Source organism: Narcine bancroftii, chromosome 5 (assembly GCF_036971445.1).
Source record: "Narcine bancroftii isolate sNarBan1 chromosome 5, sNarBan1.hap1, whole genome shotgun sequence".
Lineage (NCBI taxonomy): Eukaryota > Metazoa > Chordata > Chondrichthyes > Torpediniformes > Narcinidae > Narcine > Narcine bancroftii.
Window position 1 is genome coordinate 2810438 of NC_091473.1, and position 18728 is coordinate 2829165.

Genomic DNA, 18728 nt, shown 5'->3' on the forward strand with positions numbered 1-18728 from the left:
ATCTGATCAAGTCTACAAACAAATCAAATGGTAGATGTAGGCAATCAAACATAAAATCAGAAAATCATGATAATCCACAACAGGCAAATTTTTATCCCACACAAAATAAACAACTCTCCAGATCAAATGTGTATTGCCAAGGCTTTGTTTTCATTTGATTTCTTAAATGACTCGATAATTTTGGCAGCTCCCCCTTTGATTGAAATTAATGAAAAACTAAACCAAATACAAACTAAACTCACTGCAATCAGGGAAACAGACTCAATTGCAGTTCAATTAAGGGGTATGTGTCAACCCATGACAGGAGCTCCAAAGAAGCATTGGAAATAGCCATTCTTAATATGGACACTAGAATTTATTAAGGGCAGGTAGCTTGAAACATTGAGAAATAATACAAATAAATTGTTAACAGAAATTTGTTGGTCACAAAACTGGCAACGGGGTAATACTTCGCTTAAAATAAAATTTGACTTCCACTATATTCATGACTGCTTTCCAGAATGATAAAATAATCTTCAAGCATTTTCAAACAGCTTCACAAGTCAAAATGCAGCAAAAATCAATAATGAATAAGTCATCAAAACCTCAATGATTATTTTATTTAAAGTTGATTTTGAAGTCAACTTATTCCATGGTCTGGGAATTGGGACATTGCCATTGCACATCTAGTCTCTACATTAAGCAGTCCCAAGTTCTTATGCTCTAAATGAACAATCAAGTCCATAACAAACATTAAAAATTCACCATACCACTACAATGTTGTTTTCCACAAAGTATGAGGAAAATTGACCCACCTTTTATTAGAACCCATTCTTCAAAAGAGCTCACTTGTGAAGATATTTTTCCAAATGATGACCTGGGTTTATAAGGACCTGCTAAAAATAGATCAATCCTGATATTACATTATTGTAAAATCTGCTTTCGAACACAAAAAAGACTTCTGCTTTACCACACAGCCCACATGGTTGACGATCACCCTCCTTTCTCAAATAAACTTGAAAAATGGTTCTTTTAATATCCCAAAGTTTATTTTGATTCTTCAATTTTACAGGTCAAACTATCCACGTTATTTTTTAAATTAAAAAGTTGCATATTATTTTGCCTGTGCAATGTTATTTTTTAAACAAAAAATTAAGATCTGGTACTTCATCACCACCTTGCAGAAAAATACTGAACCGGCTGAAGCTAGACTTACAGGCCTGAAAATGGAAATACAAGTACAAAGAGTACTGGAAAAACAATCTTCAACCCAGGTATGTGTTGACAAAAGAGGAAGTATGAAGAGGAAATAACCTACACTCACAACCTCATTTCTGACAGGTACACAAAAAAATAGTTTATCAAGTTTTCTTATCCCCAGATATACACAAATGATCACATTAATTCCTAAAACTAAACATTGATCAGGGCAGCTGTTGAACTCTTATTAACCTTCACCAAGAGTCTATTATAATATGCTACAGGCTCGTGGGCCGAGAGGGCCTGTTACTTTGCTGTCTGTCTAAATACTTTTTGGTACTCACAAAAATGGGCAAAGATCTTAATTTAGCAGACTGCAATGCTGACAAACATTCCCCTGAAATGTCTTTCCAGATTACCTAAATACATCTTTAAAACTAAGCAGGAAACATAACAAACATCTAACACGAATAAAGCAAAGTCAAAAACCAAATTGGAATGTATACAAGGCGCACACCTAAAAATGAACAATGAATGAGAAGTCAGCACCATAAAATGCTAAATTATGAACAGACTTCTTTCTAAGCAGTGGATCAGAGGCCATTGTAGTACTTCTTATCCATCAATATTATGCAATGATTGCAAAAAGTACTCTAAAATCTGGAATAGGAACATAGGAAGTAGGAACAGGCATAGGCCAAAAATGGCCCATCGAGCCTGCTCCGCCATTCAATACGATCATGGCTGATCTAATTTATGACCTAACTCCACCTACCTGCCTTCTCCCCATATCCCCTAATTCCTCTATCATGTAAAAATTTATCTAACCGAATTTTAAATATGTTTAATGAAGCAGCCTCAACCACTTCCCTGGTTAAAGAATTCCAAATATTCACTACTCTCTGGGAAAAACTATTTTTCCTCATCTCTGTCCTAAATCTACTCCCCCGAATCTTGAGACTGTCCTCTCGTTTTAGTTTCCCCGGCCAGCTCAAAAAACCTTCCTACATCTATCCTATCCATATGGTTTGTTAACATAATAAAAATTAATTTCCAGCTACACAATCTGTTACTAATTTGACAAACAGTCATCTGTACATCTGAATATTGGCACAAGGTTACAAGCCAAGGATCACTTATGAAAAAGTTACACTACTCACAGCATCATAATACCTACTATCAGGCATCTGCCTACATTTTGCTTATTACACCTTGAAGGGTTCAGGCCCAAAAAATTGGTAATGTATCTTTATCTTTGCAATATAAAGTATGTTGCTTTCTATGCAGAGTTTCTCCAGTATTGTTTTTACTATCATAATATATTGATGAGGTTGTTTCAAGCACCAATTACCGAATCAAGAGCTCCTGATTATTGCTACCATCCCATCCCATAGCATAAATGAAGTAATTTCCCCAATTCTGCCTTGTTCTGAAACTGCAACTTCATGAAAAAAAGATTAATTGATATCACAGATCGAAACATCTTTGGGTTATGAGTCACTGCCCTCTTCCAAATGTGCTTTTTTCCCCCCACTGTATATTCCCTATTTCCACTTGTGAAGAGCCAAATCATTGCAACTTTTATCACATCCCAAAACGCCATGAAACACATTGATTCAGAAAATTAATCCTCCTACGTAAATGAATGCAATCTGGTCCAGCAATGTTTTAAAAGAAAATAATTAGGTCACAGAGAAGATTTTTGAACATACAATTTTACCTCATGAAAAAAATTAGATGCAATTTTAAAAAGTTAAAAGAATTCAAATATAAACCTGAAAAAAATCTGACATTTATGTCCATAGTCATATGTAAATATCTCACAAATACCATTGCCAAAATAACATGACTCCCATCCACATCAGTAAACTGCAGTCAAGTACTTGAGTACAGAAATCCAGACTGATGCTCCAAAAGCAGAGGAAGGTGTGCTGTGGAGTATTACATTTCTTTCCTAATCTTAGCAGACTCCTAAATGGATTTCACACTGGCAAAATATGAAACCCTTGTACTCTATATTTTATAATGGTACTTTTATTTATTCCCTACATGATGATTTTGGTACTTTCTCCTATCTTAAGACTATTTAACTATTGTTACACTACAACCTATACTATATTTATTTATTCATCTATTTGTTTTTATTACACTACCTGCTAGTCCAATCGGATTAGAGGAAAAAAAACTGCAGATGCTACAATCTGGAGCAAACAAAAATGAGAAGCTAGAGGGACTCAGTGAGTTCAGAAGCATTCATGGAGATAAATGTTGACTCACCAGTTCTACCCATGGATGCTGCTTGACCAGAGTCCCTTGAGCTCAGTTTCCAAACTGTCCCCCAAACTCAATTTCCACCTTAAGGAATCCCTATGCTCTGTGATTAGTATGGGATTGCTTAAGGAGGCATGTGAGTGGGAAGGGAAAATTGAGAATCACTGCTCTGGACTCAATTGTGACTGAAATATTTTGCTTGAGAAAAATTGTCATTGGCCCATTTCCTTTGGAGTTATGAAACCCTGCGCATAATGAATTAATTAGGGACGATTAAAACTGTGGTTTTCAGACTTTTTCTTTCCACTCACATCCCACCTTAATGGCATAGGGATTACTTAAAGTGGAATGTGAGTTGGGGGGGGGGGGGGGGGCAAGGAGAGGAGGCAGTTTGAAAACCACTGCTCTGGTTACTCATTGTTTGCGATGTGAGTTAAATTGCCTGGACAATGCTGCCCAGAGGACTCAACACACCAATAAACATTCATAGGATAGAAAGAGCCACACCACCCAGCACACGCTCTGTTCTCGCTTTTGCCACCAGTAAGACGGGTGTGAAGTGCCACAAGCTAACAGCTGATACCCCTCCACCACCAGATTCCCCTTCATTTAAGAAAAACTCAATCAGGGAGACTTGCTCGTTTTTTTTTTAATTTCTCCTCGCTACATTGTACAGTTGTTCACGTGTAGTTTGTATTTGCACTACTAATTCTGCTGGGCCCCGCAGGCAAAAGAATCTCACTGTTGAGTGTACTCTGACAATACATATTTTTCTTTCTCGTGGGTACCCTTTATGGAGATGATTCATCTGCCTGGCTGGTTTGTTTCACTGAAAGGCATTAGAAGGAGACATGGCTGTAATAAGGCGCCGAATGTTCCCGCTATGCTGAAGAGGCCAGGCCTCCATCGACTGCGGCCTGCTCCAAGCAGAAGCGCCTATTGTCATATACAGGGTACAGAGGCGCAGAAATTCCTCCTCTTTGCCTTTGCAGCCATACAGGCACGTAAGATACACCACCAATCAAGTAAATGAATCACGAAAACCAACAAGGTCGGGTCAGATACAGCAATGAGCTCTCTGAACCCTTCTCCATTAACAATGGCGTGAAGCAAGGCTGTGTTCTCGCACCAACCCTCTTTTCAATCTTCTTCAGCATGATGCTGAACCAAGCCATGAAAGACCCCAACAATGAAGACGCTGTTTACATCCGGTACCGCACGGATGGCAGTCTCTTCAATCTGAGGCGCCTGCAAGCTCACACCAAGACACAAGAGAAACTTGTCCGTGAACTACTCTTTGCAGACGATGCCGCTTTAGTTGCCCATTCAGAGCCAGCTCTTCAGCGCTTGACGTCCTGCTTTGCGGAAACTGCCAAAATGTTTGGCCTGGAAGTCAGCCTGAAGAAAACTGAGGTCCTCCATCAGCCAGCTCCCCACCATGACTACCAGCCCCCCCACATCTCCATCGGGCACACAAAACTCAAAACGGTCAACCAGTTTACCTATCTCGGCTGCACCATTTCATCAGATGCAAGGATCGACAATGAGATAGACAACAGACTCGCCAAGGCAAATAGCGCCTTTGGAAGACTACACAAAAGAGTCTGGAAAAACAACCAACTGAAAAACCTCACAAAGATAAGCGTATACAGAGCCGTTGTCATACCCACACTCCTGTTCGGCTCCGAATCATGGGTCCTCTACCGGCACCACCTACGGCTCCTAGAACGCTTCCACCAGCGTTGTCTCCGCTCCATCCTCAACATCCATTGGAGCGCTTACATCCCTAACGTCGAAGTACTCGAGATGGCAGAGGTCGACAGCATCGAGTCCACGCTGCTGAAGATCCAGCTGCGCTGGATGGGTCACGTCTCCAGAATGGAGGACCATCGCCTTCCCAAGATCGTATTATATGGCGAGCTCTCCACTGGCCACCGTGACAGAGGTGCACCAAAGAAAAGGTACAAGGACTGCCTAAAGAAATCTCTTGGTGCCTGCCACATTGACCACCGCCAGTGGGCTGATAACGCCTCAAACCGTGCATCTTGGCGCCTCACAGTTTGGCGGGCAGCAGCCTCCTTTGAAGAAGACCACAGAGCCCACCTCACTGACAAAAGGCAAAGGAGGAAAAACCCAACACCCAACCCCAACCAACCAATTTTCCCTTGCAACCGCTGCAATCGTGTCTGCCTGTCCCGCATCGGACTGGTCAGCCACAAACGAGCCTGCAGCTGACGTGGACTTTTACCCCCTCCATAAATCTTCGTCCGCGAAGCCAAGCCAAAGAAGACATGAAACTACGCCCAGGCTGACTGAGGCGGTATGAAATAGGCCGCACCGCCCCCAACTGCCTCGGCCGCTCTCTCACGGCCCAGTTCCCGAGCGCCGACCACGGACCCGGCCCCCCCTTCAACCCCGTGGTTCGCCGTACCCCAACGTCGCACCGACCGTTCTTTGGCCACGACTGAACCAGCCGAAATTCCGTCAGCTCCGGCTGTCAGGCAGCGACCGCCATTACGGGCACGCAGGCACAAGATGGCGCCGAACTCCGGATGAACCACACAGCGCCGCTCTTCTCTGATTGGCTGACGGTGCTGTGCCCGCTGCATTCTGGGAATTGCAGTTTCCCTCCTCGGCTCGATTCGGTACCAACATGGCGCCAGGAGCAACTGGGTCTACGCTGAGCTCTTGCTGAGCTAGGGTGGCCATTCCAAAGGTTACTATAGACATTGTTTTTGCAATACCATTAAAATTAAACACAACGAGAGGGTGATGCAGTGAAGGATCACGGTCGAGAGTCCTCCCATTATCGGGTACTGAGGGGAAGCCCCTCAACCAATGGGGTAGGTGGAACAACAAGGTGCCACAGTGGTGGTGACAGAGTATGAAGAGAACAAATGTCACAATGTCCTGGTTGACTGCATCACGGTGTGAGTCCGTGGCTGCAGAGGAATGGAGCAGAGGTCAATCCACAGGACCATAAGCGTGGCAGAGAGGATCACTGGAGTCTCCCTCCCTTCCCCACCCATCAATGTGCCCTGCCTTTCCCCCCCATGTGATCTATTGGGATCAGTCGGAGGAGGGAGTGCAAAATCATGGAGGACCCCTTCCACCTCACACACAGCATCTTTCAGCTGCTCCCATCGGGATAGAGATCCAGGAGGATCAGAGCCAGCACCACCAGGCTGAGGAACAGTTTCTTCCCACAGGCAGTGTGTGATAGTACAGATCTATCACCAATGTATATAGTGTATATAGTTACTGTATCTAGACTGCTTACAGCGATTGGCTCAGAGCTAAGCCACGCCTACTGTCTGGGCCTTAAAGGGTTGTGTCCCTAGCCAGGTCGGATCATTCCGGACTGGTCGGCCACCTGTGAAGAGCTCCTGTCTTTTGCTAATAAAAGCCTTGGTTTGGATCAACAAGTCTTTGGTTCTTTCGACGAGCTCTACACAGTGAGAATGCTGAAATGTAACGTCTACGCCTCCGTGCATATGACATCATCACGCCTGGCATATGACGTCACTCGTATATACTCTGTGCTGTGGGGAACCATATTAGATTTGTTTTAAACAATGAATGAAGCATCACGTCTCCGTGTCCAGTGTAGTTCTAAACCTAGAATGCAAAGGTGTCGAAACGGACCTCCTCTATGCTCCAAATGTTGGAATGAAGATTTAAAAAGAAAACGCAAGGCTACCATAGCAGTGAGTCTCATAGGCTCAAACACAGAGAACAAAGAAAAAGAGTTGGGAAAATCAACTCAAAATGGCAGAGTGGAAGACTGGTATGATTCTGTAGAAAGATTTGATCAACACTGTCTTGCTGGGGGGACGTGGCGTGATGGCATAGGGAGAAGACGTGGAAAACGCCTCTCCTGGCAGAATTAATTAACATCCAACTTTTAAAATTTTTAAAGTATTAAATAACTTGAAAATTTTTCTAAGGTCTTAAAAGATCACTGCAAAAAAAAAAAATCAGGATTGAAGTTACTGTGATGGAAAAAACTGGGCCTACCTTGAAGACTCAGCCTCCGATCCTGGTTCCTCTCCAGGCTCTCGAGGAGCTGGAGAAGATGGCACTGGAGCACAGAAGAAAACAACAGAACTGACTGTGGAAACAACGTGCATGCGCAGAACTTCGCGCATGCACACTGCCGAAACAATCAAGTAAGAGTCTGCGGACCTGACTTCTTCTGTGGTTGCAGGTCAAATGAGGGCTAAGCAGAACTCCTACCTGCAATTTCAACCCTTGGCAACTTCCACAGAGGAGGAAGAAGAGGTTGGCGTGGAAGAAGAAAGCCTTGTGCCACAATCACAGGGAGAGGAATCAGAAGAAGGAGGAGACCAATTATATTCAAGGTAAAATGGATGCATGTTATGTTAGCCCAAAACTGCATGATCCACAGATTTTTGAAAAAAAATGGATTCAATTACTGAAAAAATGGATGCAAATTTTGCTGAAGTGAAAGATGATTTTACTACTCAATTGGGAGCTATTAGAGAAAAAATAAATGACTCTAATGAAGACAGATACAGCAAAGATAATACAGCAAAAACTGCTGACAATTAAAATTCAAAAATATGAAGAAGACTTTCAGGAATACATGGAGGTAGAAGAATGCAAAGATACAGTTAATAAGATAGAAGATTATTTTACGGCTTGGGAAATTCAGAAGAAAGATTTATTACGAAAAGCTGACATGTTGGAAAATCAGATATAATGTAAAAATTGTTGGTCAGCCTGAGGACTTTGAGGACACTAATCCAGTACAATTTTTTCAAAATTGACTGTCTGAAATTTTGGGTCCAGAGAATTTTCCAAATGGTTTGGAACTTGCTGTAAGGAAAAAAAAATCATATCCGGGACTACCGCCATGCTCTATCTTGATTAAATGTTTACATTATCAAGATAGAGAAGTTATTTTGAAAATGGCAGTTCAAAAAGCCAGGGAACAACAGATCTTTAATGATCCAGAATAATAGAGTATTCTTTTATGCAGATTTGGATAATGAAATTGTCAAAAGAAGAAAAGAATTCAACCCAGCAAAGTCAGATTTGTGGAAGAAGGGATATAAATTTTCTTTTCGATATCCACGAGTTCTTAAATTTTTTTTATGGACAATTTCAAGCATAAATTTTTGCTAATGAGTCTGCAGCTTTGGAATTTGCCAATTCATTGCCTAATAATAAGCAGAATAGAAGACAATCTTATTCGTCTCAACAAATGGAAGGGGATCAAGAAAAATCGAAGGGAGGGATTCCAGCAGGAGGATAGTCGACTGAAGTTCAAGTTGAAATCGATGATGATCAAGTCAATAGAGACCTTGACTGATTGAAATTAAATTGTGATATCTACTTTCCTCTTCTAAGGCCTCGTGCCATGTGTCAAGAGCCACTTCTTGTAATTAAGGGAGTTCTTTGTCTTTCTTTCTTTGGCTTGGCTTTGCGGACTTAGATTTATGGAACGGTATGTCCACGTCTGCTGCAGGCTTGTTGGTGACTGACAAGTCCAATGCTGGACAGGCAGGCACGGTTGCAGCGGTTGCAAGGGAAAATTGGTTGGTTGGGGTTGGGTTTTTCCTCCTTTGTCTTTTGTCAGTGAGGTGGGCTCTGTGGTCTTCTTCAAAGGAGGTTGCTGCCCGCCGAACTGTGAGGCACCAAGATGCACAGTTTGAGGTGCTATCAGCCCACTGGCGGTGGTCAATGTGGCAGGCACCAAGAGATTTCTTTAAGCAGTCCTTGTACCTCTTCTTTGGTGCACCTCTGTCTCGGTGGCCAGTGGAGAGCTCGCCATAGAACATGATCTTGGGAAGGCGATGGTCCTCCATTCTGGAGACGTGACCCACCCAGCGCAGTTGGGTCTTCAGCAGCATGGATTCGATGCTTGCGGACTCTGCCAGCTTGAGTACTTCGATTTTGGTGATGAAGTCATTCCAATGAATGTTGAGGATGGAGTGGACACAGCGCTGATGGAAGCGTTCTAGGAGCCGTAGGTGATGCTGGTAGAGGACCCATGATTCAGAGCCAAACAGGAGCATGGGTATGATAACGGCTCTGTACACGCTGATCTTTGTGTGTTTCTTCAGGTGGTTGTTTTTCCAGACTCTTTTGTGTAGTCTTCCAAAGGCACTATTTGCCTTGGGGAGCCTGTTGTCTATCTCTTTGTCGATCCTTGCGTCAGATGAAATGGTGCAGCCGAGGTAGGTAAACTGGTTGATCGTTTTGAGTTCTGTTTGCCCGATGGAAATGTGGGGGGGTGGGGGGTGCTGGTAGATGGAGGACCTCAGTTTTCTTCAGGCTGACTTCCAGGCCAAACATTTTGGCAGTTTCCGCAAAACAGGACGTCATGCGCTGGAGATCTGGCTCTGAATGCCCATTAAGGGAGTTAGCGCTGACCTAATTGGCGCTTTTTGTTTTTTTATTATTACTTTATTCATTTGGGGGTTTCTTACTTTCTATCTTTGGAGATGGTGTGTTTTGAAAGTGTGGAGCTGAGATGACCTGGGGTGGTGAGGAGTGTTGAGTATTTTTAAAATTAAATTATGGTAACACAAGGTTTGAATTATGTAACATTTAATGTGAATGAGGTCAATAATCAAATTAAAAGGTAGAGAGTTTTAGCCCACATCAAGAAATTCAAGGTACATATTGCTTTTTTACAGGAAACTCATCTAACGGAGAAAGAACATCAAAAGTTAAAGAGAGAATGAGTTGGTCAAGTTATAGCTTTGTCTTTTAATTCTAAAGCATGAGGAGCAGCTATTTCAATTAATAAAAGCTTTCCATTTAAAATGCAATCAACAGTTATTGATCCTGTTGGTAGATTTGTGTGGGTAAATTGTCCAATTTATTCAGAATCTTGGATTTTTATGAATGTGTATGCTCCTAATATAGATGATGAAAAATTTATTCAAGATCTTTTTCTTAATTTGGCACAAGTAAATGGAAATATAATAATTAGTGGAGATTTGAATTGCTGTTTGGACCCAATTTTAGATAAATCTACAAAATCTTTAATGAAAACAAAAATAGCTAAAAGAATATTGACATTATTAGAAGAGTTAAATTTGGTAGATATTTGGAGGAAATTAAATCCAAGAGAGAGATTATTCATTTTATTCTTATGGGTTTGATTCTTATTCTAGATTAGATTTTTTTCTGAATTTTGGCTCCTTTACAAGGAAGGATTGACGATATACAATATCAACCCAGAATTGTATCAGACCATTCACCATTATTGATATCATGTTTAAATTCTGATAGAATTGAATCAGTTTATACATGGAGATTTAATTCATCATTATTTAAAACTGTAGAATTTTGTGATTTTTATGAGAAGTCAAATACAGATGTATTTAGACACAAATATTAATTCAGCTGATCATAAATTTCTTTTATGGGATGCATTAAAAGCTTATTTAAGAGGCCAAATAATGTTATTTGACTAAAATTAAGAAAAATTTATCTTAAGGAAGTAGATAAATTAGAGAAGGAAATAGTAATTTTGGGGCACCATGCAGTTATCATAGTTTAGTATGTTATTTTATCTGTTATTTTCACAAAGCATTTATTTTGTGGGGGGGGGGGGAGTGTTATGTATTTGCACCTGCGTGTGTATGAAATAATCATGCCTGGCACGATGATGTCGTCACTCGTATATACTGTGGGTAACTATTTTAGATTTATCTTAAACATGAATGAAGCATCACTTCTTTGTGTGCAGTGTATTCTAAATCTAGAATACAATAACATGAACGTCCAAAGGAAAACATTTGCACTAAGCATCCGAGACTCTCATATGTACAAAATAGTACTTGTTTGTATTGATGAAATACTTGACCTGCATATATATGCATGGTTTTGCACTGAGGACAAAGAAACTGTGTCACCAGGTTGCAATTGTACAATCAGATAACAATAAACTTAGTTTGACTACCAGGCACTGAGGGGAAGCCCCTCAACCAACAGAGGAGGAGGGGGAGGGGGAGGGGGGGGAAGAAAGAAATTACAAGATGCTACAGTGGTGGTAATGGGTATTGAGAGAACAAATGTAACAGCGTACATTGACAAGAATGTTTAGATATGACTGACTTTGAGTGTACAAAGACACACTTTTGTTTGTAAATACATTTTTTTCTAGACAAGGTATGTCTAATGACTATGTGTCATTAAAAGAGTCTGGAAAAACAACCAACTGAAAAACCTCACAAAGATAAGCGTATACAGAGCCGTTGTCATACCCACACTCCTGTTCGGCTCCGAATCATGGGTCCTCTACCGGCACCACCTACGGCTCCTAGAACGCTTCCACCAGCGTTGTCTCCGCTCCATCCTCAACATCCATTGGAGCGCTCACACCCCTAACGTCGAGGTACTCGAGATGGCAGAGGTCGACAGCATCGAGTCCACGCTGCTGAAGATCCAGCTGCGCTGGATGGGTCACGTCTCCAGAATGGAGGACCATCGCCTTCCCAAGATCGTATTATATGGCGAGCTCTCCACTGGCCACCGTGACAGAGGTGCACCAAAGAAAAGGTACAAGGACTGCCTAAAGAAATCTCTTGGTGCCTGCCACATTGACCACCGCCAGTGGGCTGATAACGCCTCAAACCGTGCATCTTGGCGCCTCACAGTTTGGCGGGCAGCAGCCTCCTTTGAAGAAGACCGCAGAGCCCACCTCACTGACAAAAGGCAAAGGAGGAAAAACCCAACACTCAACCCCAACCAACCAATTTTCCCTTGCAACCGCTGCAATCGTGTCTGCCTGTCCCGCATCGGACTGGTCAGCCACAAACGAGCCTGCAGCTGACGTGGACTTTTTACCCCCTCCATAAATCTTCGTCCGCGAAGCCAAGCCAAAGAAAAGATGTGTAGAAACGACAAGGTGCCACAATGGTGGTAACAGTGTATTGAGAGAACAATGTAAAATGTACATTCATGAGAATATATCACTATGAATGTTAAAAATGTTTTTTGTTTTGCAAATAATTTGTTGTGAATGAATTATATTTTTCAAGATTCAATTTATTGTCATGTAATAAAACAAGTGTCATATTACGTGGTGGCCCTCCATTGCGGAGATCGGGCCGGCACATCGCGCGGACAGAGATCGCTAAAGCGACTCCCAGGACAACAAACCGGCGGGGGTAGAAGTTGGGCCAGAATCAGACCCACAGCCCTAAAATGGCATTGGTTAAGCTGCCCAACTAACTCAGCAGAAACAGGCTGGGGAGGAAGGGCATTCATATACACGGATGTTCCCGCCCTCTATTGTTATTCACATGGATGACTCAGTCAATCAACAAAAACGGCGGGAACTTGAACAGTATAAAAGCAGCCTTTCCAGCCCTAATAAGAGTGAGCTTAACCTGCCACACTGTGTGTTTCTTTGTAGCAGTCGGCTACAATAACACAGATTTGATTTTGCCTGCTGTAAGGCAGACAGATTCACCATTGGCAAAAATTGGCTGAAGCGCCTCTTACAGTCAGAGAAGCACAAGTCTCCCCCCCACCCCCTTCCCTGAGTCACTGAGTGTCCATGGATTCGCCTCCAGGGCTCCCGCAGTCAGAGTCCAGTCCAAACTACTGACAACCTGAGCTCCAGATCTTCAGCACTCCCTCACATCCCAGTTCCAATACCTGGCACCCCTTCAGCAAGTTTTGAGCTAGTCTCCAGCAGTCTCCTGCCTTGCAAGTGTCCCCCACACAGCCCAGAGCCTCCATGGGTTTCTCATCATGCTTGCTGCATGCATGGGTCTTTCAACCTCAGAGCCCCTCAATGGTCTGCCCTCATGGTCACCATCCCATGGGTTGTCTCCTCTGCTTCTCCTCCTCAGACGGGGGGGGGGGGGGGGGGGGGGGGGGTGATAGCCTTTAATGGGCCATTCAAAACCTGTACAAAGCTGATAGCAGTTGACTCCATGGGAGCACTGTCTCTGCTCTTTGCTTTGTGCGTCTGCACCATTGCTGCTGTTACAGCGGCTCCAGCAGCACCGCCATTTATCCCTCCCCAAAAAATATTCACAAGATGGGAGAATGTAAGTTTTAACCTTTGCTTTGAAAGATTTGGATAAAGGAAGCTAAAATCCAAGCTGGTTGTGCAGAATTTATATTGGTTCTGTCATTCAAATGTAAAGGAGCTGGATTAATGCAAAAGATTTGATATTTCAAACTTTCTCCTCATGTTCCTGCATTTCAGTTGTAGAATGCGTCACTGGACTGTTTAAGAATAAATATTTCAAATTTCCTGTCCAACATTCCTTTTGTTTGATCTAAAATAGTGGTTTTCAAACTTTTTTTTCCCCACTTACATACCTCCTTAAGTAATCCCTGTGTCATAGGTGCTGTGATTGGTAAGGGATTACTTGAAGTCGTATGTGAATGGGGGGGAAAAAAATTGAGAACCACTGCTCTTGACCCAATTGTTACTGAAATATTTTGGCTTAGAAATTATCCTTTGGCGTTATGAAATTGCACAGAACAATAAAAACAAACTTTTTCCTCTATTGCAAAAAAAGTCAGAAGATTTGAGGCAGATATGCGAACAAGATTATTACCGGTTTCAATTATTTGAGGGTCACATGGACAAATTTAAAATGATGCCCAGTAGAAACGTGAAAATGCAAATACCTTTTTAAACTGACAACTATGATCTGGTGTTCAGTGTTTGCAGGAGTGTTAGAAGAACTTTTAAAATGGAACTGAAGAGGTAGGAGAGATTAGTATGCAGGTCGATTGAGAATAATTACACGAAAAGGAGTAGAAATGGATTCAATGACCTGAACGAATGTAACAAAGAAGGAAACAATTATGTAAATTTAAAAATACATTTGGAAATTTCCAAGTCATTCTTAAGAGGGTTTTCACTTACCTTCTAGAAGACAACAGGGAATGCTAATCAACCCTTGAATTTTCTTGCACTAATCCTTAAACTTGCCACCATGTAGTCAGAACTCTTGAAATATATTACATTTGGTCCTGATCTGGCACTGTTTAGGCATAAAGAAAATTACATCCTGCAAAAGTATAATTTCTAATACAGTGTGATGAAATACTTACACAATTACCTTTTTGACAATCGGTTCCAGACTCCTACCACTGTTTTTCCTTCATTTCTCTCCAATTCTTACCTTATTCCCACATTTCCTGGTCATTAACTACTTTACTCAGGAAAATATTTCCTTTATTTTAATTCTTTGTCGAAATCTATTTTATCCATCTTAATTATTTTCCCTGTCTCCTCTGTTCCAAAGAAAACAAATTCAGTCTTGTCAATCTTTCATGCCTAAACCTTTGCAACCCAAAAAACATTTTTGTATTTCAGAGCTCAAACACTATCCCATGGAATTTAAAAACACATTTAACAAGGTCTCACCCCAAGTTTCTATCCCAGATGACCACACCCTTGGTCTAGCAAGAGTCAAGACTTTCAATAAGGAAGACATCACAATGCAAGATGATGTCATAAATCATTTGTAACTGATTTTCCTGGTAAAAGTTGATGTTTCTAAACCAAAATATTTCAGTAACAATTGGGTCAAGTGGTTCTCAATTTTCCCCCCCCCCCCCCCCCATTCACATACAACTTCAAGTAATCCCTTACCAATCACAGGGATTACTTAAGGAGGTATGTAAGTGGGGGAAAAAAATGTTTGAAAACCACTATTTTAGATCAAACAAAAGGAATGTTGGACAGGAAATTTGAAATATTTATTCTCAAACAGTCCAGTGACGCATTCTAGAACTGAAATGCAGGAACATGAGGAGAAAGTTTGAAATATCAAATCTTTTGCATTAATCCAATGAGCACTTTAAGGTTCTCAGGAAAACAATTTAAGATTATAGATTGAAGTTGTAGTGTTTTTGAGAACTTGCTAAATGAGGGGATGTGCACTTTTGCACTGATCTGAGAAAGTGCAGTGGATTCCCGGTCTTCAATGCACACATGGGACTTGCACAGTACACTGAGGGAAATCCTGTGTTGACTTAAATGCTGTATTTCAGTTGCACCTTTGATTTATGGTGAAAAATAAAATCAATGGAATCAGTTTATATGGACAGGATAAACTGCATTTTGAAAGGCACATATTCAAGGCAATTTGCATGTGTAAGGGAAGATGATATGCTAATTTGTGTGAATTTTTTTTAAAAGAAAGTAACAAGGGCAGTATGAATAATATAGTCCAAATATATTTTAAATAATATGGAATAAATGGAGGAACAGATCATCTTATCAGTATGTCTACAAAAATTGTAGAATAGGTTGGAATTTAATTGGGAGATACAGAATACAAGTGTCATGCCCAAACTATAAACCATGACAGTATACAGGTATACCCCACATTACATACATGTGCTTTACACAAATTCACTTTTAGGAAGAAACCTGTGTTGGCTATCCATAAGAAATTTGAATGGGTTTTCACTTTTACAAAAATAGCCTTCAATAGTAGTGAATGGGTCTTCACTTTTTCGGCTTGTGAAAGGTTTTATAGGAATGCTCAACTTTTGTAAAGTGGGTATACCAGTACTGCAGCTTGAGGATTGAATTACTGCTCTATTCACTCAATTACAGGAACAATGTTATTAAGGAGATTCATGAAGAGCTTGCCAGGAAAACTTTGGTTGAGAAGTTGAGATTGTCTATTTTGAACTTAGAAATTTTATTTTCCCCTATCACTTCTCCAGATTACCAATCATCTTATCAGGCTCATAGGTGAAATTGTTTGCAATGGATGCCAAAGATCATTTTCATTTCCAGTTCCACCAACGTTACCAAAAACTGTAACAAACATGCAAAAAAAAAATCACCATCCACGAGAATACAGTACAACTTTGATTATCCAAAATTCCCATTTATCCAAAATTTTTTCAGCACCAAACTGACCGGGGACCTCGGGCTCCCGGGCACGAGCGGGGCTTTGGTAGTGAGGTGTCGGTGATAGGCAGTGGCCAGCAATATTTTGTTGAGAATTAAACATTATTTTTAATGCTTAAAAAGCCTTCATTTGTTTGTTGTTGTTTAAACACTGTTACAAGTGATTTGCTGTTGCTTCTGGGCTGTTATTAAAAAATGACCAGTTCACCGCAAAAAATTATCTGAAATAACACCAGTCCCGACCATTTTGGATAATCAGAGTTGGACTGTATTTGTATGTGTGGATCACGTAAAATTGGAACCTCAAGGTGGGGGGGGGGGCACGGCTCCAGTAACCTCTGGTGCTGTGTGGAGTATGTTCATTCTCCATGACTACATTGGTTTCCCACATACTAAGTTCAGATTGGAAAGTTAGTTGACCACTTTAAAAGAAGGGAGTAAACTGGACTATGAGGAAAAATGGGATTAGTGTAAATTGATGCTTCATCAGGGCCTGGTTCCATGCAATATCACAATGGCAAATAAACATTGGTGAGGTCATCAATAGTTGCAATATTGGACTGGATAGAAATCAGGAAATGAGGTATGTAACAAGAGCATTACAGAATTGAAGATGGATTTGACATGGGCCTCTAACTCCCATGACTGGAAAGTAAGTAGAGCCTGCTACCTCACATCTCCTACAGTTTGGGTTTAATGCTGACCAGTGCAGAGTACATTTTACACACTGCAAGAAGCAACTTGAAGGGCATTTTAGATTTAGTATTGTGCAATGAAAGGTTAATTCTTGCTTTAGGAATTGTGACAATAATATGACAAGAGTCTTCCATGAAAGTTTAAGCATTGAGTTCCAACAAAAAAGCTATGAAGTAGACTAAAAAAGCTATTGTAGTGAACAGGAAATGACTAGCATAAAAAAAATTGCAGAAAAACTCTTTACTGTGCATAATTAAACAGGACTAAATGAATGATATTAAATAATTTTGCTCCAGATTCCAGTATCTGCAGTCTTCTGTGATACTGGTCGGAGAGACTGGAAATTGATAAATTCCAAGAACCAGCTGGTAAGAGCAAGTTAATGGAATGTTGGACTTTATTCCAAGGGAGAAAGTATAAAATGATAAGGAAAGTCTCAAAGACTCACAATTATGGTCTCCCTAATTAAGGAAAGATATTTTACAAAAGAATTCATAAGTTCAGCAGAATGGGTGGGTTGTCATGAAAATACTGGCTGAACAAGTTGGGGTTGTGTTCAGTTATGTCACTTTTTGAAACAAGTTTTTAAGAGGACTAAAAAGTAGGAATCCAAAAGCAAAATCCTCAACTTAAAATTAGGACAAGGTGGAATATTTTTCTGAGCTTGAGTGTCTTTGGAATTCCTTGCTGGAGTTGTGGGAGCAGAGTTCTTGAGTACCTGTATACTCAAGGCTACAAATTTTTTTCTAATGCAATCAAAGTTATAGGGAAAAGGCCAGAAGCTGGATTTGAATGTCAGATTAACAAGGATCCCAATGAATTGATGAGCAGTCCTACATTCTTGGGCCAAAAAATTCTTGCAGAGTCCAACAGTCTGGTTGCATGGAGAATACTTCTTTTCAACGAGTCTTCTCTGTAATATCTAAATTTTTTAATCAATCAGTTATGAGAGCAAAAAGACTGTACCAAATCTTTCGATTCATTACGTAATTAGAACTTTCAGAGCCCCCAAGAAAAAAAACTAATTCTTTTCAAAATTTATTCTGAAAAAGGAAACAGTAGATACATTATTGTACACTTGATAGACAATACAAAATGTACATTGTACATTTAACATAAATAAGATTTAACCAAAGCAGCAAAAAATTACATTTCCTACAGACAAATTACACCGTTTACTCAAGTATATATCTGGTAGCAAAAATTAGGAAAAAATATTTACATATTTACAACCATTCTTAAATTATTCCAATTCATTAAACCTTGTAAACATTGCCTTCTTAACAGCATCTTTGTAGGAATCGGAAGTAGTGACACCATATGAACTTCCTCGTGCTCCCAAACCAGCACCTTTCATCCTCGTTTGAGCCTGAAATGAAATACTATTTGTTAGAACACAAACACGCAATATTTATATTGGTTCAACAGAGCCCAAATGTCCTTTGGACATTTTTATCACCTAAAATCTCAAAGATACAGCACGATTCCAGCTTTAAAGTGCCAAGGGGATCAATAATCAGTACAGCTCCCTGATTTAGAAATAATTTTTTTTAACTGTGCAACTTTAAAAAAAAAAAAATCAATAGCTGGGGAGACTAAATTATTGAATAATTTCTATGACTGAGAAAATGTTTGTCTGTACAATGGGAATATTGGAAAGACAGAACAATGGAGCCAGGTATATTGCTGCCAGTGAACCAAG

At 40.6% G+C, this 18728-nt stretch overlaps 2 protein-coding genes across 10 annotated transcripts in view; both read right to left on the reverse strand.

Moving 5' to 3' along the window:
• The window catches only part of LOC138763034 (RNA-binding protein 5-like), a 53460-nt gene extending 38651 nt beyond the window's left edge, over positions 1-14809 (reverse strand). Inside the window, exons 1-3 of one of the 8 annotated variants that reach the window (XM_069936556.1) lie at positions 14520-14809; positions 14324-14441; positions 795-875 (exon numbers count right to left, since the gene is read on the reverse strand). In XM_069936556.1, coding sequence (XP_069792657.1) covers positions 795-811 — 17 coding nt within the window. In that variant the 5' untranslated portion in view covers positions 812-875; positions 14324-14441; positions 14520-14809. Of the gene's footprint in view, positions 1-794; positions 876-5881; positions 6003-14323; positions 14442-14511 lie in introns of those variants that run through there. The other 7 variants (XM_069936557.1, XM_069936558.1, XM_069936555.1 and 4 more) reach the window with 7 other exon arrangements.
• Positions 14810-18051: 3242 nt separating this feature from the next.
• LOC138763035 (RNA-binding protein 5-like) overlaps positions 18052-18728 on the reverse strand; it is a 46676-nt gene continuing 45999 nt past the window's right edge. For both annotated transcript variants that reach the window (XM_069936564.1, XM_069936563.1), the window contains exon 25: positions 18052-18395. In XM_069936564.1, coding sequence (XP_069792665.1) covers positions 18270-18395 — 126 coding nt within the window. In that variant the 3' untranslated portion in view covers positions 18052-18269. The remainder of the gene's footprint in view (positions 18396-18728) is intronic.